At 41.7% G+C, this 24,978-nt stretch overlaps 1 protein-coding gene across 2 annotated transcripts in view; it reads right to left on the reverse strand.

Annotated features, from left to right (window-relative positions):
• PLCB2 (phospholipase C beta 2) overlaps nt 1-24,978 on the reverse strand; it is a 384,423-nt gene that overhangs the window by 79,658 nt on the left and 279,787 nt on the right. For both annotated transcript variants that reach the window (XM_077464867.1, XM_077464866.1), the window contains exons 21-26: nt 24,013-24,112; nt 17,735-17,839; nt 17,430-17,524; nt 12,066-12,144; nt 4,469-4,513; nt 1,711-1,912 (exon numbers count right to left, since the gene is read on the reverse strand). In XM_077464867.1, coding sequence (XP_077320993.1) covers nt 1,711-1,912; nt 4,469-4,513; nt 12,066-12,144; nt 17,430-17,524; nt 17,735-17,839; nt 24,013-24,112 — 626 coding nt within the window. The remainder of the gene's footprint in view (nt 1-1,710; nt 1,913-4,468; nt 4,514-12,065; nt 12,145-17,429; nt 17,525-17,734; nt 17,840-24,012; nt 24,113-24,978) is intronic.

The raw sequence follows: 24,978 nt of genomic DNA on the forward strand, positions 1-24,978 counted from the left end.
GGTATGTTTACATTCCTTGTAATAGGAAGAAAAGTGACACCATTTTTTTTTAAAAAGAACAGTGTAAAAATAAAAAAAATAAAAGGTAAAATAAATAAGAAAAAAATAATTTGTTAAACGTGCCCCATCCAGCTAAGCTTGCGTGCAGAAGCAAACGCATATGTGAGCAGCGCCGGCATATGAAAACGGTGTTTAAACCACACATGTGAGGTATTGCCACGATCGGTAGAGCGAGAGCAATAATTTTAGCCATATACCTCCTCTGTAGCTTAAAACATGCAACCTGTAGAATTTTATAAACGTCGCCTATGGAGATTTATAAGGGTAAAAGTTTGTCGCCATTCCACGTTCGGGCGAAAATTTGAAGTGTGGCATGTTGGGTATCAATTTACTCGGCGTAACATTATCTTTCACAATATAAAAAAAATGGGCTAACTTTATGTTGTCTTATTTTTTAATTCAAAAAAGTGTATTTTTTTTCCCCAAAAAATGTGCTTGTAAGACCGCTGCACCAATATGGTGTGACAGAAAGTATTGCAACAACTGCCATTTTGTTCTATAGGGTGTTAGAAAAAAAAATATATATATATAATGTTTGAGGGTTATTTTTTCACAAAAAAAATGTTTTTAACTTGTAAACATCAAATCTAAGAAAGAGGCTCGGTCCTTAAGTGGCATTCTAATTATTTCAGAAGCCTATTTTAGGATTTCTAAAGCAACAGACACAAGAAACATAAGAAGTGTGAACACCAGTGGCGGTGTGTCCATTAGGGGAGCTCAAGCACCGCCAAATCTCTCCAGCCACCCCCTCTGTGTACTATGGATAGATTTATGCATTGCATGAATCTATACACGCCCGCTGAACCCCCCCCCCCCCCCAATTCAGGAGTCCGGCCCCTTTTTGGGTGCATGAATTACAGTGGCGGGGGGTGCTCTAATAGGCTTCAAAAAGGTGAACTGCGAACGCAAACCATTGTGCACACAGGTTTGTTAGCAAAGCAAATGAATATTTGCTTTGCTAACACAGAACTGCCTCTCAGCCAATCCGGATGTAATACTGGGAACCTGATTGGCTGAAGGCAGAGGTGATCCCATTGGTGCCAAGGGACACAAGAAGAAGACACACACGGAGGAGTCGGAGGACACAGAATCCATCGCCACGCTACCGTCCCACAGCTCGCCGCCTGACATGCCACCACAATGGGGTAAGTGTCGGGCAGACAGCAAGCGGGTGGGGGGGCACAGTTGGCTGCATTTGATAAGGACAGAGGCTGCATATTATGCGCACTGTTGGCTGCATATGATGGACACAGAGTCTGCATATGATGGGCACAGAGTCTGCATATGATGGGCACAGAGTCTGCATATGATGGGCACAGAGTCTGCATATGATGGGCACAGTTTGCTGAATATTATGGGCACAGTTTGCTGAATATTATGGGCACAGGTGGCTGCATATTATGGGCACAGGTGGCTGCATATTATGGGCACGGTTGGCTGCATATGATGGGCACAGGTGGCTGCATTTGCTGGGCAGAGTTGGCTGCATCTGATGGGCACAGTGGCTGCATATGATGGGCACAGTGGCTGCAATTGATGGAACAGTGAGGCTGTAATTTATGTTTTTGTTTCAGTATTTTTCTGAATTTTTCAGTTCGTTTGCACCCCCCTAAAAATTTTGAGCACCAGCCACCCCTGGTGCACACGTACTTCTTTTTTTGACCCTTTCGGCTAGATTTCTTGTTGATCTGTGTGTGTAGATCACTGAAGGCACTGGAGTATTTCTGGAGAATCTCTTCCCGGCGTTTCTGTCCTTTCCGTTCCAGCTCTTTTAGATCCTTCTCCTGCTTCTTCTGAAGCTTCAAAAAGCTCTTCTGTTTCTGAAGTTCATCTTGATTTGTGGTTTCTGGTTCTAGAAGATAGGTGCAAACCTTATTTCATACATTCCTTTTACATTTACTGCTTAATGAATTTTAAAGCAGCAGGTGTCACAATAGCCATGGTTTAAAAATTACTTTAGTTCATTAATAAAATATATGGGCCTATGCAATATGTCCATGGTAACAAATCGACTTTCATATTTTCATCATCAGACAAAAGTTCTTTAAAATTTAAATAGGTATGATAAATTAAACCATCACACTGTGTTTGTGTAATGGTTGGGACATAGGCCGATTGATCAGACAGAGTATTAATAAAAGCAATAATTCAAAACAGGTTGAAAATTAGAAGTAGCGTGCATACACTGCAGAATAATACACAAGCTGCACAAACATGGACTTTTCACAATAATGCTTCTGTGTTTCAATCAGGGTAACTTGGCCGCATATAATAGTCTCTTAAGACTCTAACAACAGAGAGTTTAGCTGAGAATCATGACTTCAATAAAACAGTTCAGGACACAAACAGAAATTTGAATTATCCTTATAAACAGAATTTCTCTCAGTGAAGTCCAGGGTAGCTCTGATAACACAGGCAAACAGCTAGAAGCATCCCAGCTCTGAGGACCCCGGACCACCCCACTGGAAGTAAAGTATTTTGGAAGCAATTGGGGTGGGGCATCCTACAGTAGCTGGGTCTTCTGGAGAAGCTGCATGCTTTTCTGGTACTTTTCTGGTTCTGACAGTGGAGGGCCTCTCACCTGGCAGAAGATTACCTACCTGGGTACCTCTGCCTCATAAAGTGTAGCCTATCTGAGCTGCTGAGAGAGAAAAGCTGAGGAACTAAAGTTTCCTGAGCATATCCAGGAACCCAAGGAGTTGTTGAATGGAGTTAATGGGGCTTGTGCCATCATCTGAACATGGTAAGTAAATGGGCATCTCACTACACTTTTTCTTTTAAAATAATCTTGATATACAGTACAATATACTTTTGTAATGGCCAAAGCAGTGGAGGTGGAGAATGCTTGAGATGCATAGGGATTAAGCGAAAACTAGTGACAACAACGAGGTGGTAAACCCAGGGACAAAATAACCACCAGAAGCCAGAAGTCTGGAACCAAGTTAGAAAAAACTTTTGTCATAGTATCTCAGAAATCTGAGTTAGTAATTTAGAATTCTGACTTATTATCTCAGAGGGATCTGTAATAATAACTCAGAGTTTTGAAATATTATTGTTAAAGGTAGTTTTGCTTAAAGGGTTTGTTAACCTAGAACAAAAATATTGATCCTGTTCTCCTAAAGCACCACACTTTTGCTGTGTAATTTGGCCCCTTCTATCACCTAAACAAACTGCCTGTCCCCCTCTCAACTGACCAGGGTATATAATGGCTGCTGAGCTCTGACACCATGGTCAGTTTATGTTCCTCTATCAGCCGCAACTTTAATGTCCTCCTCTGTCCTCTCTCCACCCATCCTCCCTGCCTGTCTGCTCCTGTGTCAGTGCCCGCCCCCTCCCCTCCTGCTGCTGAAGTTAATTTAAAGTTTTATCCCATCCTGTCTGTTGAATAATCCTATGTACCTGTGTTTTTTTAAATAAGCTGTTCTTTATCATATCTCAGAGTTTCTATAGCCACTCACGTGACCCACCGCCTCTCTTCTCCTCCCCTCTCGTCTGACATCAGCAGGGAATCCTTTGCCCCGCCCGCTGAAGCTGTCAGAGGAGAGGAGAGAGCTGAGAGCTGGCGGAGAGAGGAGAGGAGAGAGCTGGCGGGTCATGTGAGCAGCGATCGGCACCCTGAGATATGGTAAAGAACTGCTTATTTTATTAAAATACAGGCACAGGGGCATATATGGTTATTCAACAGACAGGATGAGATAAGGTAGATAAAGTGGCTTAACAACCACTTTAACCATATGAAAATACTTTCAGAAAAGTTGGTATTGATATAGCAGTAACAGCAGCAATCCAAATACCATGTGATACCAGAGGGTGGCTTAAAATTAGGCTGTGGGATCACTCTACTTTCTGTAACCTCAAAATAAGGTTACTTTAAATCCTTTCAGGGCTGGATTGAACTAGATGCAGGATAGGAGTCAGACAGAGAGACATAAGCAGTGTAGCAATGGTAGGGAAAGTGTGTCTGACAGCTATAACTTTAAATTTTTAAGCAGTTATAATTTAAGCAGGGTTTTATTTTCCTAGTCAATCCAATCAGATGGGAAAACACAGAGCATGTAAAGGAAGAAACCTGCATATATATGGAGCATGAACCATAGATTGTGATATTGCTACTTTGATTTGCATTTATTTGTATTGGTAACATACAATCCTGACATCTGTGCAAAGCAGATTTTAACTGATATACTGTAACGATGAATTATTCCACCATTATGCTAATGACAAATGTATTGTTTTTGATCACCGGGATGACTTGGCATTAGCCTTTACTGTTTGTATGTACATATCTTTCTTTACTCTAGAGATGGCTGAAGATGACAATGCAGCTAGTTCTTTTGAGTATTGAAAAATATGAGGATGATGAATGCGTGATTGGATTTTTCTTCATTGTGTTGTATTTCAAAGTTACCTGCTGTTTCATTCATAGCATCTGATTTTCCAGTTCCCAAAGACCCTAAAATATATAAAAGTATTTAATAAAAAAAACATTCATAGCAAGTTATCCTTGTGTTTTGGTAAACATTAATAACTTGAAAATCAGGGGGTGATGTGGTGAAGTGACTCAGCCCTTGGAGCAATGTCTGAGTTTGAAAAGAGCACTTAAAAAAATAACTTCTGCCACTAAAACAGAACTATATAGTTGGATTAGAGAGATGAAGCTGATGGGAACCCTAACAGGTGGATAACACATTGGACAAGTACACTGATATGTGGAAGCTTTGAAATATTTGCACAACCAACAATAGATGTTGCCTTCATGATGGCAGCCTAAATTGTAAATCGTCTTTCCCCCTGACCCTACTTCCCCTACACCCTTCTCTGTTATGTTCTCCCTGTAAGAATAACCTTTTTTCAGGTGTGGATTTAGAGCGATTGGAAAAGATTCAATAAAACTTCACAAGTTTCAACCACCGGACCCAACACCAGAGTATTGATGCCCTGATGAAGAGGCCCTCTTGGAACCCCCCCAAATGCATAGGATGTTTTTTAAACAACTACTGTGATGAGGAAATATTTTCTGAACTGTCAACAATATCTTGTAGTTCTTTTCTTCAATAAAGCTAAACAGTTAAAATAGGTTATCTGTACACCTCTTGCCAATATTAAGGTCCTGGGGTCAGAAACCATTAGAACACTCGAGCTTGAAGGTTGTGAGTCAGAGTGGCACAGAAAGAGGACGTTTTAGGAGAGGCTACTGGAACTAGATTACTGACAACAGGAATATGGCAAGCCACATTCAACGCACTGGTTGTGAGTATGTTAAGCCAAAACTGACTAATAACAGTGTCCCTCACTTATTACCCCCCCCCCCCCGGCTTCATAGGGTACTGTAGGTGCAACTGCTTGCACAGTGTGAGAGTGCGTACGTTTTTATTGAATACCCAGAATAGCTCCTCAATCCTATAGCCCTCCCATTGGACAAGGCATTTTAGGCTGCCATTAAGAAATCAGAGTTTACTTTCAGGACTACCTATTGAGAATTACTAGTTTGAAGAGGAACGTATGGAATCAGTTATGAACATGAAGGCATGGAGTCCATTTAAATCTGTAGGTTACTGGGTTAATCCATGCCAAAACTGTAAAAGGTTCAGTGAACTGAGGAGCAAATAAAACTAAAAGCACTGAAAGACAAATATATTTATCCAAATTTTGTCATCAGGGAAAAAAGTAGGGAAGGTGCAGACCTCCTCTAACTAGCAGCTCATGTTTGTTGGAAAAGCCAACTGAAGGTCCATTTTTGAAACCACTTACTGTTGAGTGACTCACGGCTTTGCTGAAAGTTTATTCCAAACATCAACTATTGTTTCAGTAAAATAATACTTTCTAAGTTTTGAACTTTCCTTCAGTTAGTTTGAGGTCATGTCCATGTGTAGGCCCTGATGACCAGCTACTTAGAGTGGTATTAGACCCAAAAGCATAAATGTAATATATTGCAGCTTTGGAAATTTTGTATGCAGATTTTGCAGGTACCAATACAAGTTTAAAATGAACAATGATTTATTGACATACAATTAAAAGCTAGTTGACAAAAGTGCCCTAAAACACCACATGATGGTATAACATCAATGTACATAAAAATGTAAGCATGTCTGTTCCAAAAAGTGAAGAATTTCTATAATTTATATAGGATATTCATCATTTGATACCCTAGTGTGTTTTCATAGTTTTTGTTATGAAAAATTTCTTAAAAACAGATAAATGTCACAGCAAATGGTGGAGTACCCCTCCAGTTCTCACTGAGTTTCACAGAATTTATCCACCTCCCCGGAACAGAATGGCATCACATCAATAAATGGCCATACAAAATGTCCAATGCATGTTCGGTAGCCATTGAAAGGGACAAAGCCATTCCCCTGGGTGAACACAGGGGCAAGAGAACAAATAGTAATGGGGAGGAGAGCAGGGAAACACCCCCTCCAAACTTTGTCATCAAAAGAGTGCAGGATAATATTTCCCAATTAAAATGGCCTAAATATCTGGTGAGTAGCATCAATCATATCAGTCAACAAACTCTTGCCAGCAATAAACTAAAGCTTGCCTTAGCAACTAATCATATTGTCATCATAACACCACAATAGTATGAGATTAATGCCCGACTGATCCTGCAGAGTATTGCTCAAGGTAAAGCCAGAACTCAAAATACCTTAATAGTTGATCCTAATGACATCAGACACCATTAGACAAGGGCAGCTATGTAGGTACCCTGCTGGATAATATGAAGATGTCTCAAAATATGGGGCGGTACTCACTCTTCCCTGTCCCTTCCCTGTCCCTGCTGAAGAAAAGCATCCCTACAACATGATGCTGCCATCACCATGTTTCAAGGTGGGGATGGTGTGTTCAGGGTGATGTGCAGCGCTAGTTTTCCACCGCACATAGCATTTTGCTTTTAGGCCAAAAAGTAAAATTTTGGTCTCATCTCACCAGAGCACCTTCTTCTACATGTTTTCTGTGTTTCCCACATTGCTTCTTGCAAACTGCAACCTGGACTTCTTATGGCTTTCTTCTTCCCACTCTTCCATAAAGGCCAGATTTGTGGTGTGTACGACTAATAATTGTCCTGTGGGCAGAATCTCCCACCTGAGCTGTGGATCTCTGCATCTCCTCCAGAGTTACCATGGCCTGCTTCTCTGATTAATGCTCTCCTTGCCTGGTCTGTCAGTTCGGTTGGATGGCCATGTCTTGGTAGGTTTGCAGTTATGCCATACTCTTTTCATTTTCGGATGATGGACTGAACCGTGCTCTGGGAGATGTTCAAAGCTTGGGATTTTTCAGATATTTATTTGTAAAAAAAAATTTGAAAACTATTTGTCATTTTCCTTCCACTTGACAATTATAAGCCACTTTGTGTTGATCTATCATATGAAATCCCAATAAAATTAATTTGCATTTGGTTGTAACATGACAAAATGTGGAAACATTCAAGGGGTATGAATACTTTTTCATGGCACTGTATATACATCTGTTTAACCAATAGGTGCCATACACTGGTCATGTATTATTATATTAGCTTTTAATTGTATCAAATTATTATTTTTAATTTTAAACGTGTTGTCTCCATTGGAACCTGTAAAGTCCACATAAGAAATAAGAACCCCCCCTCCCCATTTTTTTCCTGTCAATTACTGCTGATGGAGGTTTTTTTGCTTAATTTTCAATTGGTGAGCTGGAAAGTAACACACTAAAGCCAAAAACCAGCTACAACTTTTTAAGCAGTTACAGCAACAGTTTTTTTTCCATTTAGGGATAAAGATCTTACACAAAATAATACAAGCTGACCATTGCAAGCACACAGTGTCAGTGTTCTCAACCCTCTAACGCAACTTTTGTTGGACAGCTTGGTTTAGTAAAGGAAGTTAAAATGAACACATTAACTGGCTGGATCAACAGGTACGAATAAAGAAAAAAATACATACAAAAGACATGGTAGGTTGCAATATATTATAATTCACAGAAAAGAATTGTGTTACAAGAGGTTTTCATTTCAACACCCTTTATAATGTGAATGAGGTTGTAAGCCCCATGTAGACCCAGTTTAGCGAAAAATTAAGTCCCGCCTCCTGAAGTTAATTGAACAGCAGTTTTGAAGTCAATGACAGAAGGTACTTCAGATAATTAATTCAGTTGCCTGTAACCAATGCAAGAGTAGAGAGAACGATTTTTGTTTTCTTTCATATACTTGGATAGTGCCTCTCAGACAATAAGAGGGGGTACACAGAATTCCGGGGGGGGGGGGATTCCAGGAAACAGCCCTTAAAAATCCCACTGTAGCTGAAGCAATCTTGGTGATGGAGAAGTTATAGTGATAGTCAAGGCATGAGTGGGAAAAACCTTTGGAATTCAGGAATATGTAGGTAGCTCTCCAGGTCAGTATGTGAGACCACTAACAATACAAGGGTCCTCAACCAGAAGGACTTTGGTATATTCAGAAGTGAAACTGTGTTTGTGAGGATCATCCAAGTTTAATAAAAACAGGAATGGTGGTATTCAAGATGTTACCAAAAATTGTAGTTCCATTAATCTCCAAAACGGTTTGATAAGAGGAACAATCAGGATTCTTATTGACCAAAGCTAAATATATAACATTTCTGGCAGACCAGGTGTCCAGGAAGGTCTCAGCTTAGAAGCTGATGTTGTTATAGCAGTTCAGAACAGAAAAGTGGACTTACTATAGGAATTTGAGCCTGGGGGTCTTCTGAGAAGTGTTGCTAGCTTTCTTCAGTGGGTAGGAGTCAGAAAAGTGTGCAGTACAGACAAAGATCAGGTCAGGGTATGCTGAAAATTGAGAGCCAGGTGAAAGGTCTGCTAAGTCAGATGTTGCTTCTTAGCCTTCTCCTAAAACTGAATATAAATCTTAATGCAGTGTTAAATAAGAAGATCCACGGTAGTAGGGAGATTCCAGCCTGCTAACTCATCCTTGATGCACTCTGATAGGCATCTCCAGAACACTACCATCAAGGCCTCATTGTTCCAATTCATTTCTGAAGCCAGGAAGTAGAAGCATACTGTATACTGTCAAGCAGCAGAGACTGTCTAGAAGCCAGAGGAATAAGCATGGGTGGATAAAATGGTAGAGAACCTTATCTGGTCTTATCAAAAGGAAAATTCCCAGTTAGCAATCTGAACTTGACCTGACATTGGTTCAAGAAGCCTAGGCAGAGCTGCAGATTCCTGGAGTAAGGAGCATGAGATTGCACCCATAGCATTCGTCAGCATAGGTACTGACCTAAAAACATGTGCTGCGTCTGAGGCCTGTAGAGACAGTTGTGGAGTTGTTACAGGAGCCAACAGCTAAGCAAGTTGCTGGAGTGATTCAGAAATGTTGTCCAACTTTGCCTCATTCGTTTGGACACAAAAACAAACCTTGTTGGAAAGTGTCGATGGACTCCATTAATTGAACAAACTCTCACATTTTGAGAATGAAGGTAGGCCCCCTTATCTACCACAGATGTGTTGGGTGATACCTAAGAATACAAAAGTCTGGTGCTGACCAGGGCACCACTCAAGGGGCATTCGGCATTTGAGGCAGACTCCTTAAGTGAACACCAGGTTTGCCTCAATTGAGACAGTTGACGGGCAAAATTAACTGAAGATGAAGCACCAAATCATCAGGTAGGTGTGTAGTCAGAGGCAGGCCAGAGGTCAGGGTTGGCAGCAGGCAGACATAGTAGGTAGACACAAAAAATGCAGGATCATAACCTGGAAGTCAGTCAGAAGGGTAGCAGGACTCAAGGGCGAGGACACCAGGAGCAGGGTATCGGACACAGGATGCAGCAACAAGGTACTAGAAACAGGAACAGGATTTAGAGTGAACACCAGGACTCAGGAACACTAGAAGCCTTCTGCTCAGATATCTTGCCTAAACTGAACACACAAATTATATAATTTATGGAACCTGTCCATAGGTGCACATGGGAGGTACAAGTGAGTGGTACCTACTTAAACAACCAGATAGATAGGGGGTTCCTATGGTACCCTTGAGATCAAGTGAGTAGTACTGACCTAAACCACCAGATGGCATGTGCAAGTCTGTGGAACAATCAAGGTTGAATCCAGTGTGGAGGACCAGCATAGGAAGTAATTTTTCCAGCATGGGCTACTGAACTGGGTAAGTATCAACAGTATCATTCTTGCGAAGGACCTTTCCATAAATGTGCACACATAGATTGCCTGGGTCCACATGTTTATGGGCATTGGGAGAATTGGTGAACGTCTCTGGTATTTATGTATGTAAGTGAAAATAATAGCAACTGACCATCAAAAAAATATAATGCAGCTGATAACTATTCTCTGTGATCATCTAGGACAGTGATAGTGAACCTTGGCACCCCAGATGATTTGGAACTACATTTCCCATGATGCCTACCTACACTGCAGAGTGCATGAGCATCATGGAAAATGTAGTTCTAAAACATCTGGGGTGCCAAGGTTTGCCATCAATGATCTAGGTTATCTGTGAAGGTCTGTTTGTACCCAAAGCCATGGAGTCCTTAGATGAGATGCCCACATTAGTTGTTTGTTTTAGGGCTATTTCCCCTTTATTTTCATGTGGTAATCCTGTAACTAACACACTTCCTGTCCCTGGGTAGAAGTGATAAGAACACAGCAATTTTGTCATGATCATCAGGTATTTTCTTTGCTTGCCAGAAGTGTTCTTTTGTAACCCGTGGGCTCACTAAAATGACTAAACCGACAGCACTAGCAAATAGCTAGCTTTGTATGTTGTCATCACTTACCTATACTCCTAGCTTCTGCTTCTCCTGTTGGCCCAGCTACACAAATTGTGGCCTTCTCAAATTTGTTTCCTGCATATGTACCCCCCCCCCCCCCTCCACTCCACCACATAACAATGACTGAACATCTGTTCTTACTCATTGCTTCTTTTTTTTTTGAGGATTGGATAGTGGGAAAGAGTAGGCCCACCTTCAAGTTTTCTTTTTGGACCTGTAGAGGGGAGATTCATCCCTCTACTGTACTGTTAAACATTGTCACTGAACACAGAAAGGGATGGGAAATTCGGTATTTTAGGGTTGCCCCAAGAACAAAAGATGAAGGGAATTCTTTTATTAGGGACATCTGTTTTGGGGACAACTCTTTAAGACAAGAATTCCCCTAATTTTGGGAGATTTTCTGTTGTGTCTCTGGGACACTAAATGAAGGGACATTTCTTCAAGGGTATGGATACCTTCCAACCAAAGAAAAGAGGGACAACTATTAGCAAAAGGTATGTAGGAAAAGGACACACCCCTGCCACACCTGCTACATGGACAATTAATACACAAAACCAATTGGTATAACCCACAAGTTTTTTTTTTCCATCGCCTTAAAGTCTGGATTTTTGCAGAGCCTCGACTGGCTGAGTGATGTCAGCTAACAAAAGACTTTAGGTGGCTGTCGTCTGAATATGGGTCACAGAGTGCAGAACTAAGTGTACCCCTGTGACCTACAGGAGAAGTAGACCCAAAATAGCTTTGGCTCTACTTCTTGTTTAAAGCAGCCAGTTCAAATGACCAACTCACCAGAACAGATTACAAATGTACATGTAACGTTTTTTCTGATGCAGTGCACCACAACATATAGTAGTGTGTTACCATGTGTTGTGGTGAAATGTAATATATGTTTTGGAGCTGCATCGCCTTAATGAGCTGGAGTGTCATTTATAATGAATGGTGCCATTCAAAATTAATAGCACCGCAAGGCGCTAATGTGTGTTAATGTGCATTGTAGTATAAATCACACATCATTGCACATGTTACCCAATGTAAAAGAATATTTGGGGCCTTGCAAGTATATGGTTCTTAAAAAAGTTAACTGCTTTTAATTCAATTAATGAAAATATATGAAACAAGATGCGGTTAATTACAGAGCAGGCCACTAATGTGCAATAAACCATACTAGCCAATCAGAGATTGTCTTTCATCTGTAAACAGTAGTCTGAATAATGAATGTTGATGCACTTTGGGCTCAAGGGCTTTGCGTTAGACAACATATTTAAAATGATTTACCTTGAGGACCATTCTGTATTAATTTAACAGATGCTCTTCCAGAGCCACCAATGCCATTTGATTGAGGACTGTTGGATTTCTGTGTGACAGATAAAACAGGAAGAATGTGATTACACTGACTAAGCCAGAACATAGTGATACATCTAACGCCCATTATCGTAAACATATGAGAATGTTGTTAACATTGCCTGTAGTCCAGAAAGTTTCCATTTAGAAATTATGCTTTCCACACACAAGTTCATAAACTGATAACCAAAAGTGGCCTAAAAATACCAATATGTACCACATCTTTCTTTAGAAATGATGCTAAAATACCAAAAAGATCTACAAATATTAGGACTTTTCAGGTGCTACTTTCAATTAAAATATATACAGCGGGCTCTGTTAAAAATTAAGATTTATTTTATTTGTTAGCATAACATTCCTTTTTTTTTTTTTATTAATTATAAAAGGCCAACAAGACCATGTAGGTACATGTATGTACAGTAGGTATGTGATCAACTTTTTGGCATGATCATATCACAAATACAATATCAACAACAATGACATTTTCCACAAAAACTAGTACCACTTAAGGTAATAAAAGCAGATAAAAAGGCTCTGGGAAAATGATTTGGGATAGCTCCAGGCAGGAGGGACCTTGTGACACAAAATGCACAAGGTAAATCTTTATGAAAGCATCAAACTCATGGGTTCCGTAGATAAATAACCGATCGACTAGAGATATAAATACACATCCGCATCTCTTTTTGCCCTTCTGCTGAATAGGAGATACCTCTATGTGCATGTATATTTAGGTACCTCTAGTCGGATGGTCAATTATCTGTGGAACCCATGTGTTTGAAGCTCCATGCTCCCTGGGCTTAGAAAAATGCCAGTTCCCTTGGCAACAAAAGACACTCAAATAGAGCATTTTTGTACACATTTTTAGGAATCTTTAGCATTTTTTTTTCTGCCAGAAAATGGCAATCAAAAACCAGAAGGGCTCTTTTTTTTGCCTCTATACACTGAGCTTAAAATACGCCTCTAAGCCCCTGTACACACGGTCGGAGATTTCCACAACCAAATCCGTCGGATTTTGTCCGTCAGATTTAGTCTGACGGATTGTGTCCGAAACTGTTGCATACACACGGTCGGACTAAGTTGTCGAAAAATCCGATCTTTCAGAACGTGATGACGTAATTTCGTTACGATGGGACTAGATTCAGGCTAGTAGCCAATAGCTTTGATGTAGGAATTTGATCTGAGCATGCGTGGCACTTGGTCCGATCAAAATTCTCTACACATGATCGGATTACGTCCGACCGGCCCAGTTGGTCGGGAAATATTTCCAACATGTTGGAAAATTGGGTCTGATGGAGATTCGGACGGAATCAGTCCGATGCATACCACACACAGTCGGATTATCTGACGACACGGTCCGATAAGACGCATTCCGACGGATTCTCCGACCGTGTGTACGCAGCATAAGTCCTCGTTCACATTGAATGTGGCTTTAAAATCATGCGCCTTCATCTGAAATCACACAATTTTAAAGCTGCATGTCAGTGCGACTTCAGATGCTACTTGGAAAATATCTGTGTGGCTTCATGCACAGATGTTTATACACGTCACACCTGAAATTGGCAAAAGTAGTGCAGGAACTACTTTTTCAAATCGATGTGACACCACAAATTCAGTGTCAAAACAATGTGAACAGTGCCATTGCCGACAATAGAGTGCGACTTGTCATGCGATTTAAAAATGGAGGGGAAATACTGGGCTGTGAGTAAAACATATTGAATGAAAAGAGCAGCAAACATTACCGAAAGACTAACGGTTAGTGACAAAATGGAAAAAAGAAAGATATGTTGTGCTAAAATACTAGTGTACATAAATCATGGAGATCTCGCAATATCCACAATAAATGACAAAATTCAATACATAAATACATGATTATAAAACAATATGTGATAAATGAAATATGTTTTGTGCAAACTATAAAAGAGTGAATAGTGCAAAAAATATACTTTCAGTGAATAGTCCTATTACAGATGAAAGTGAATAGTCCAAAAAAGTTAATTATATTCAGTGAATGATCCTATTACAGATCATAGATGAAAAAAAGAACAAGGTGCCCATTAGCATCAACAAAATAACACACGTGTGTGTATGGAAGAAAATGAAGTAAAGTCTTTGAAAAAAGTGACAAATTCCTCGTGATCAACCAACAACACTGGAAAGTGCTCTAAGTGAAGTGATGGTATTCTATCCACATCCACATCTATAGGAGTGAGGCTTACCGGAATTCACAGACTTGGGAAGGCATACGCCTCGCTTCACTCTATATTGTGTTGACACACTCACAGAGGATGGGCAGCGGACAGGGAATCTTTATCAATACTCCACATGTTCAAGCGTATTCATATGTGATAAACCATGGTTAAAAAGAACTTGCATAGTGCAATAACGTTTAAAAGGTATTTTAATCGTACTATCAATACTGTCAGGATCCCCAAGAAACTTTGCAAAAGATTTACAGAAAAACTGCATACATTGAGGAATAATGTCAAACTTATATGAATTGGATTGGTGACTGATCATAGACACCACATCCCTTACAATACCAAGAATCTACATTGCACCTAACCTTCCCTAAAAAAGTTGCTAAACTCCGATAGGAGAAAAAACGTCTTTAAGCTTATAGGGTGCATGAGGCCTAAATGGGACTTTCCTGGTGTCGGACATTTATCACACATTATTTTTCATATAAAACTATATTTTTTCCATATTCGTATACAATCTTGACCATTAAAATTTACATAGTATCAAATCAGTATCACATCAGTTACTAAAATTTGATTAAAGTAGCCTTGAAAATTATATATACACACAGATATATGTATATATATTATACACGCACTGATCAGCCATTATGACTTTATGACCACTGACCGATAGAGTGAATAACATTGATTATTTGGTTATAATGGCATCTGAATGTGGGTGGGATATATTAGGCAATAGGCAGCAAGTGAACATGTTGTCTCTGAAGTTAATGTGTTGAAAGTAGAAAATGGGCATCACACTTTGATGCGTATGGGGCTGTGTAGCCGCAGACCAGTCAGGATGTCCATGCTAACATGCACCCACAGCCAAAAGCACCTACAATGGGCATGTGATCATCAAAACTGGGCCACGGAGCAACGGAAGAAGGTGGCCTGATGAATCTCTTTTTCTTTTACATTATATGAATGGCAGGGTGCATGTGTATCACTTAAGCTGGGGAAGCAGTGGCACCAGGATGCAGTATGGGAAGAAAGGAAGGCAATGTGATGCTTTGGACAAAATTCTTCTGGAAAACCTTGGTCTTGTCATCTATGTAGAACATTTCGAACATGTCGAACATCTGTGGGAAGTGCTAGAAAAACATGTCTGATCCATGGAGGCCCCACCTCGCAACTTACAGAACTTAAAAGACCTGCTACTGACGGCTTGGTGCCAGTTCCCACAGAATAACTTCAGAGGTTTAGTGGCATCCATGCCCTGAGGGATGGGGGATATTAGGTGGATGGTCACAAATGGCTGATCAGTGTGTGTGTGTGTGTGTATATATATATATATATATATATATATATAATATAGATAGATCGTTTCAGGGCTCAATTCCTACGGGAAAGCATGCGCATGGGAACGGAGTTCCTGTACTTTTTCCACAACAGGAACTCAGTTCCCGTTAGTAGCCACGTCCTGCAAGACTTTGAAGCATGCGAGTTGTGTGGCAGGTGCTACACCAGCAGCCGCCGACACAGGTCGCAATAGTAAGTGCCGTACACCAGGGGTGGACTGACCATTCAGGCATTGCCAGTAGGGGGCCCCATGACAGCTTCCTCGTCGATCTACCTGTCATTTACAGCTAGCTGATGGGTAGATCAGGTCCCTGCTGCTAAGAGATTGTATTTAGTTAGACCTCTCCTAATGCGCTCCTCCCGCCGGCCCCTCCTGATTTTCTGTCTCCTCATCTACCCCCCCCCCCCCCCTCAGTCTCCTGCATACTTTCTCTGTGTGTCCCGCTGAATCCCCCCTCCTCTATCTTCAGTGCCATATGATGAGAGAACCCAGAGGAGGAGCACAGCTATTCTGCTCACAGGACATGCAGGGAGAGAGGGAGGAACATCAGTTTGGGGTGGTAAGCTGAGCACAATACCTGGCAAAGTTTAATGCCAGGAGGGAAGTTTATGTTTAAATATGTGAAGGGTTGGAATAGCAGCGAGTGTGTGTTGGAGCCCTGCAGAGTTTGCAGCCCCCCAAGTTAACATATATCTCCTAAGCAGGAACATATCACTATCTCCCTAAGCATTCTGTCCAGATAATGTGCAGTTAGACCTTTCCCTTTAACTCCGTGTTATTCAAACTCTGTTCAATGAAAAGTGTAAACTCACCACATAAACACTATATATACAAAATAACATTCCCCAATAAAGATCAGAACATGATGTTCACATTTGCATGGATATGTTTATTGAGGATAGATTTTTTTTTTGTACTAACAGTTAAGCTTCATACACACAATACGAAAATTGGATGAAAAATACCACTTTTGAAGCGTTCGTGCATATGAGTGTATCATTTTTTATTTGATTTTTTTGGTGGAGAGTGGATCTTGGGTGGCAGTTCCCGCACTTTTTTCCCCAGGACTTGACCCCTGTATAGTTTCCTGCATATGAACGCATGCAAGGTGATACATAGCATCCATCAATCACCTGGTCTTTCATAATGTCACTGTATATATATATATATATATATATATACTAGAATACGCAACAGAGGATAATCCATCAAGTGATTATAAATTTTTTTTTTTTGTTAAAATAATAAAAATTTTATACTAAGCTGCTCTTTGAAATGGTTTTGCACAGAGCAGCCCCATTCCTCCCCTTCTCGGCTTTCATACGCTGGGGAGATAAGAGTTAAGATAACAGTTGTGTGTACTACTGTTTCAGTTTTTTTTTGGATCCAGGCTACCCACTGGTGATATAAATATGGGGGAAGCCTGGGTTTGGTGTCCTTTGGTTCGCACTGAGCAGGGCTACTGCACCTTGCAGTCCATCGGAGGCACTGGAAATATGGAGATCAGCCTGGACTTGGGGAACACCAAGAATGGACTATTACCTTTGGGAGGTATGCCTGGGCAGCCAGCTAGGGATACATAGTAACCTTTTAATGCAAATTATCACATTGAACTGTAACGCTAGAAGACTTTTAAGTAAAGTTGCATCAACTGTTCTGAGCTTGGGGTGAAGTTATTTAAAGGGTGCATGTTGGTTTTACTAATTATATTAGGATGACAGATGCTTCTAATTTTATGTTTCATTGTAACCTTACCAAATCAGCAGGTGATCCTTTGTTGTTCATCTTTATTGATGACTTCTCATGTGCTTTGAATGCCTTTATAGGATTGGATAGTGCATGAGTGAGCTCTGCAAACAAATGTGGAAAACAAATACTGGTTAGCTTCAGAGCATCTCTGGCCTGAAATCCATACTAGCCAAATAAAGGTACCATATGAACACTGTACAAAGCAGATCATTTCCCAGCTTGAATTACAAGGTCATACAGAATGCGTGACAAAATAAAACTTGTTTGGAGAGTTTGCAGAAAAAATGGTAGAACATTGGTACTGGTAATACCTGCCCATGCATCTGGTATGTAGTCTTTCACTTCCACGTACACAAACAAAGAAGGCATGGTAAGTGGCATATTACTTTCACTCCGAAGGCACATGTGGTGATAACCTGTTAACAAATAGATTTTTTACTTACACCATTATTGCATTAATAAATAACACAGCAAATTTATTTTCTACCAAACAGCATAGTTCTTTCACCTCCAACTAAACTATCTCCTGGAAGGTGCAAGCTGCATCTTGGGAACAATTTATTTCAATGTATTGTAACTTTTTCAGATTTTTAGATTGGTTATCTCAGTATTGTTATACCCAAAAATTATCTGCCACAGCCAATCATATAACAGCAACTGGTTTGGCCACATCTTGAGTATGTCGTCCAGTTTTGGTCACCAATCCTCAGGAAGGATGTCCTTGAATTGGAAACAGTCCAAAGAAGGGCGACAAAGCTAATAAGGGGGTGGCGGACCTCAGTAATGCGCAACAACTAAAAACATTAAACTTCTTCTCCCAGGAGAAAAGACGCTTAGGAGTGGATCGAAAAACACAATATAAAAATCATTAAATAGGGAATCTAGCATTGGGAGGAAACTTTTTAAACTACGGTCTCGGCCACACGGTCACTTAATGAAGTTGGACAAAAAGAAGTTCAATCCTAAATTGCATAGGGGGTTCTTTACTTTTACATCCGTGAGGATGTGTAACTCCCTCCCACATTTGGTGGTGTCAGTGGGGAGTTTAGATAAATTCAAAAATCACTTAGCCCTTGTACACACGGTCGGACATTCCTACAACAAAATCCGTTGGATTTTGTCCGAAACTTGTGTTGCATACACATGGTCGGACAAAGTTGACGGAAAATCCGATCGTACGTAAAGTGATGTTATTATTCCTTTACAACGGGACTACGTTCAGGCTAGTAGCCAATAGTTTTGGTCTAGGAATTTGATCTGAGCATGCGTGGCACTTTGTCCGATCGGAATTCTCTACACACGATCGGAACTGACGCGATCGGATCATGTTGTCGGAAAGTTTTATAGCCCAGCTCTAAAACTTTGTCTGTCGGATATTCCAACGGAAACAGTCTGATGGAGCCCACACACAGTCGGATTATCCGACAACACGGTCCGATCGGACATTTTCCGTCAGAATGTCCGACCGTGTGTACAAGGGCTTAGACATTTTTCTCATTGAACACAATGTACATTGAAAATGGTAGTAACATAAACACACATACACATTCAGGTTGACCTGAATTTACTGGTGTTTTTTATTCAACCTTACAAACTATATATGTAACTAAATGTCCAATGAAAAAGCTTTCAAAGATACAGATCCAACACTGGATCACACATCTGATCAGATGCAATGATTTAATAAACCCTCTCACCTGCTATGGACATATTTATTTTCACTTTTTCACTGGCCCTGGCACCATCCCCATCCTATACTGGCAAACCAACCCTATTTCTGCACATAATAGCGATAACTATGTTGGTAAATGGGAAACCATTGGACAGCAGCTGTGGTGGCCTGTGGTTGGGGAGCTCATCAGAATCTGAAAGCACCCTTTAACAATAAGGGGCCACCCAGATACCGCCCCCCAGCCATGTGACTGAGTATGGTGTACATAATACCCTGCTGAATCAAACCCAGGACAATTCAGCTCATCACTACTCCCTATATAACTTTTCACATAGCAACCCAGGGTTAGAGTGAAGGAGAATACTATAGAGCATTTTTTTTTAGACCAGGGTCATAGGGCACCCTGGGGTGCCTTCAGATTTCTTCAGGGGCACCTTTGCAAAATGCCTTAAAATTGCCCATAAATTGTATACAAGTGAGTAGGTGGATCAAACCTGCCTTTAGTTACACAAAGCCATAGGATTTCATTGTGCACCATTACAACCCTCTAGCCACCAGAATCCTAACAACCAATGATGTTATTAATGAGGACGTCAGGCCCCTGCACAGAATCCTTCTTTGCCCTTTCCTTGACCCTCTCTGTCCATCAGCACTGGGATCACATTAGCTTATGGGGGGGGGAGAGGTGAATTTGCTTTGGGAGAATAGTTCACCTCAAAAGTGTTTTGTCCTACATGTGTCGACATGTGCCTACATGTGTTGATGTTGCTACATTGTGTAAAACCAGTGGCGGAACTACCGCCATAGTGACCCACACAGGCTCTATGGGGCCCGCAGTCGAGTGGGGCCTGGTAATAGTTGCCAATAGATATCACCTTTTTCCACAATTTTTCACCGCCGCTAGAGGTCCACGGCCGGCAGAGATAATGTCATTTTCCAGAAGACCAGACAAATTAGAAAGAGATAGAGCTCCGGCACTGGGATGTAAGGAAGCACTTCGCTAGCTGGGGACAGTGACACCTGAGATGTAAGGAAGCACTCCACTGGGGACACCTGAGATGTAAGGAAGCACTCCACTGAGGACACCTGAGATGGGAGGAGGCACTCCGCTGGAGACACCTAAGATGTAAGGAGGCACTCCGCTGGGGACACCTGAGATGTAAGGAAGCACTCCCCTGGGGACACCTGAGATGTAAGGAAGCACTCCACTGGAGACACCTGAGATGTAAGGAAGCACTCCGCTGGGGACACCTGATGGCCACTGGTGGCAGTCGACGTAGCAAGTGACATGCTCAGAGCTCCCACTGATTCTGAATCTGCATTATGGTGAGTTGAACTAATTCATTTTCTATTACAATGTAATAATAGAAATAATGCGCTTCAATCACCCTGACACAATAACAACCATGGTGCCAGGATGATTGAAGCTCTAACACCAGGTGTTTGGCGTATCTTTATCTGCTTATTGTTAAACTTTCTGGAATACACATATTTCTATTGTGGTGTAGGATCTGGGCCTGCTGTCCCTCCATTCCTCTTTTTTCCTTCCTTTCTCTCTCTCTCTTTCTTCCTTTGTTTCTCCCTTCATCCCTTCTTCATCTCAGGCTCTAACCATTATAATAAGACTACCCACAGACAAAAAAAGTGTCCCTATAATTTTTTTACAATGTTGGCAACTATGCCCGGTGGGGATGAGTAATGTAAGTTTACTGTTAAGCCTCCCGGGCCCCACGAGTCCGGCCGTGTCTCGACACATGCAGCAGGAGGCAGGAGCAGAAAGCAGAGTGGGCGGGGCAGAACGCTCGAGCGCGCTTGTGAAGGGACATCGTTTTCGGCACATGAGGGTCTCTGGAGTCTGGACAGGAGGTAGGAAGGGAACGAGAGACAGACTGTCATCTGTTTTGCACAGTGCCTGGAAAAGCACCTTGTCCCCGTGCAGATGGGGACAAGCGCCTCTTTCCCACAAGCCCTGGGGCGTTAGTTGTGGGGGTGCAAAACTTGAAAAAAAACGTACACTATAATGTACCGATGGTAACCTGTAGATTTTATTGGCAAATTTTTGTTTTGTTGTTCGAAATTAATATAAGCTGTTGCCTGGGTACTGTGCCATATGAGTGTGGTAATCTGTTGTTCAAAGGCATTAGTTAATTTTTTTGTGGGGGGGGGGCTGTTTGCAGGGGGGGCATACAACATTTTGCTATGGGGCGCTGTGATTTCTAGTGACGTCCCTAGGTAAAACTTTTAGTTTAATGTTTTATATTTTAGAATGGAGTGCCTAGAGATGCAGCATTTTAAAGGGTGCATTGACTCTGCATCTGATAGGTGACAACTCTGCATCTGATAGGGTTGTTGACATTACATCCAAGATAGCAATGCCCTGCAGCAGTCTCAGGGCTTTTGAATATCTATGAATGGGAGGCTTGAACAGGTAAGCAACATGCATTAACTGGTTGCCGACCGCCGGCTGTCAAATGACGGGCAGGCAGCGCGGCTCTTGACGGCCTCCCATTTAAACAGGGAATGCACGTGATCATGCATGCGCATCTCTGTTCCTTCGGTGGCGGCGCGTCACGGAGACACCGCTTGCCACCGAGGGGGGTGAACAGCCATTGGGCATGGCTGTTTACCACGTGATCAGCCGTGATGAAGTCACGGGCGATCACAGGTGGTTCCACCCCCACTGTGCATGGCGCGTGCACGTCGGTGGTGGCATGTTCCCAGGAACACCGCTCATCACCGACGCTGGTAAACAGCCATTGGCCGGCTGTTTACCCACCTGATCGGCTGTGATAGTTAGATAGCACAGCCAATCACTAAATGTAAACAAACCACGGTAACGAGATGTTACCGGTCTCTCCTCCTCCCACACCGATTGTGTGTGAGGAGGAGATTGCGGTGACATCTCGTTACCGCTTACAGTGTACACCAATCACACTGATTGACCAGCCCATCTGAGTACCCGAGTACCTGTCACAGTCCATCAGAGTACCTGAGTACCTATCCCAGTCCATCAGAGTACCCGAGTACCTGTCCCAGTCCATCTGAGTACCCGAGTACCTGTCCCAGTCCATCAGAGTACCCGAGTACCTGTCCCAGTCCATCAGAGTACCCGAGTACCTGTCCCAGCCCATCAGAGTACCCGAGTACCTGTCGCAGCCCATCAGAGTACCTGAGTACCTGTCACAGCCCATCAGAGTACCCGAGTACCTGTCCCAGTCCATCAGAGTACCCAAGTACCTGTCCCAGTCCGTCTGAGTATCCGGGTACCTGTCACAGTTCATCTGAGTATCTGTCAAAGTCCATATGAGTACCTGAGTACCTGTCACAGTTCATCTGAGTACCCGTCACAGTCCATATGAGTACCTGAGTTCCTATCACCGCCCTTCAGAGTACACGAATACCAGTCACCAGGCCATCAGAGTACCTGTCACCAGGCCATCAGAGTACCCCAGTACCTGTCACCAGGCCATCGGAGTACCCAAGTACCTGTCACCAGCCCATTGGAGTACCCGAGTACCTGTCACCAGTCCATCAGAGTACCCGAGTATCTATCTGCAGCCCATCAGAGTACCCGAGTACCTATTTGCAGCCCATGCCTCATAGAATATACATTGGGGTGTTTGCTTTCCAAAATGGGGTCATTTTGTGGGTAATTTGACTGTCCTGGTGCTCAAGAACCTTCAAAAGTGTGATAGGTAGGAATGAAATGAGGTGTAATTTATGCTCCTAGCTCGCCTGAAGGTTCTACTTCAATGTTCGGCCTCTCTATGTGGCCAGGCTGTGTAAAAGTCCTCCACATGTGGTATCGCCATACTCGGGAAGAGTAGCAGAATGTATTTTGGGGTGTAATTTTTGCTATATACATGCTATGTGTTAGAAATATCTTATAAATTGACAACTTTGTTAAAAATAAAAAATAAAACACTAGTGATTAAATACCACTAAAAGAAAGCTCTATTTGTGTGGAAAAGGGGACACAAGTTTCATATGGGTACAGTGTTACATGACTAAGTAGTTGTCATTCAAAACGCTGAAAGCTGAAAATTGGTCTGGACAGGGAGAGGGTGTAAGTGCCCTGTATTGAGGTGGTTAAAACTGTTAAATGCAGATATTACCTCCTGGATTGTAAACTCTAATAAGCAGAGCCCTCTGATTCCTCCTGTATTGATTTGTATTGTAACTGTAACTGTATTGTAATGGTGCTATATAAATCCTGTATAATAATAATAATAATAATAATATAATCTTATGGGATGATTGTTGTTAAAATGGTTGACAGGCTCTATTAAAAAAAAAAATCCAGCTGTTGCAAATGTTTGCAAAATCAGCCTAGCTGGCTGTCCTGCTCTGCTTTTGTGGGGTCACACGGAGGCTTAGTTCACATACGTGGGTGGGGGAAAACTAAAACCATATGGTTGAGCTGCATTTTTACTCACCCCTCAACCGCTCCTCCGAAGCTGCAAAGGCAGTATATACCCCATCCTGCAGGGGTATATACTGCCACAGGTTCAGTGTTTTGCATTGCAGTGTGGCAAAATTCTGCCCACTGTAAATGATTCCCCTTTAAGTGAATGGTGCTGCACCGCAACTGCAATGTACATGGTTGTAGAGCAGTGGTATGGGCTTCTAGGAGTTAAAATAAGTGGCATCTCCTCCTCACCACCTGTCAAACTCCCTCTCAAGAGTGATCCACCATTTTCACATTTTGCTAAATAAGAGTTAAACTGACTTGCACTAATTATGCACCTGACTCTGATAGCAACTTTCATTGTAAATCACCTTCAGTACAAATTAATAAAACCTGTTTGAAAGTCAAGGACCGGTGCCAAAAAATCCATGAATTTAAACTGTACTTTTAAATATATTTCTGAATTTTGTAAGCCTATTTGGATATATAGCCATAAGCATTTGGAATACCTGATCTGATCACATTAATTGGAATGATTCGATGACCAATGAACTTCCCTCCTTCCTCAAATGCAGCAACTCTTAGAGAAGCTATCTCCGGCATAAGAATCTGGAAACAGCAAGAACACAAAGGTGACATAGTTAGTAAGGCTGAACACCAGCCCATCCAGTTCAACCTAAGTGAGTGTCTACAATTATCCCTATTTATTTAAGGTACCCATATAGTGCTGTCAATTTACACAGCGCTCCACACATACATTGCATGCTAACATTGGTCCCTACCCTCAAGGAGCGAACAATCCAAGGTCCCCAACTCACATTTGTATACTAGGGCCAATTTTGAACAGAAGCCAATTAACCTAACAGAATGTCTTTGGAGTGTGGGAGGAAACCCACGCAGGCACAGGGAGAACATGCAAACTCCAGGCAGGTAGCGTCGTGGTTGGGATTCAAACCTGTGACCCATTTTACTGCTAGGTGAGAGTGCGAACCACTACACCACTGTGCTGCCCTGACGTAGCTCCCTTCCTATAAAAGATGGTGTCACAAGTATATTGAAGACACAAGGGCACATTATGAAATTTCTTGTTTATTTTAATTGAATTCTTCATATCGTCAGTACCTTTTAGTGATCATTGATGCTACTTATGGAGTCTTCTCAATAAGTAACTGTCTAGAATATTTTTGCAGAAGCAATATATTGCAGTTCCCTTAACATCTGCCAATACAAGCCACTCAGAAAATTCTGCTAGCTGATGGAAAGCATAAAACCCTTCACCGTGACCCTAACCTCCAAAATAGTTGAAAAGTGTTTTTCTCATGATGTTAAAACATGTTTGGCCAACTATATACAGGTCAGCAGAATGTCCTCACCATCCACTGTGTTGTAAACGGATTATTTTTAAAACTTTTTTATTGGGTCGCAGCCTTTAGTTCCTATGATTTTATTTCCAGACTCCTATTGTGCTGCTCCCA

Source organism: Lithobates pipiens, unplaced genomic scaffold (assembly GCF_037356315.1).
Source record: "Lithobates pipiens isolate NorthernLeopardFrog02 unplaced genomic scaffold, aLitPip1_a1.2 Scaffold_30, whole genome shotgun sequence".
Taxonomy (NCBI): Eukaryota; Metazoa; Chordata; class Amphibia; order Anura; family Ranidae; genus Lithobates; species Lithobates pipiens.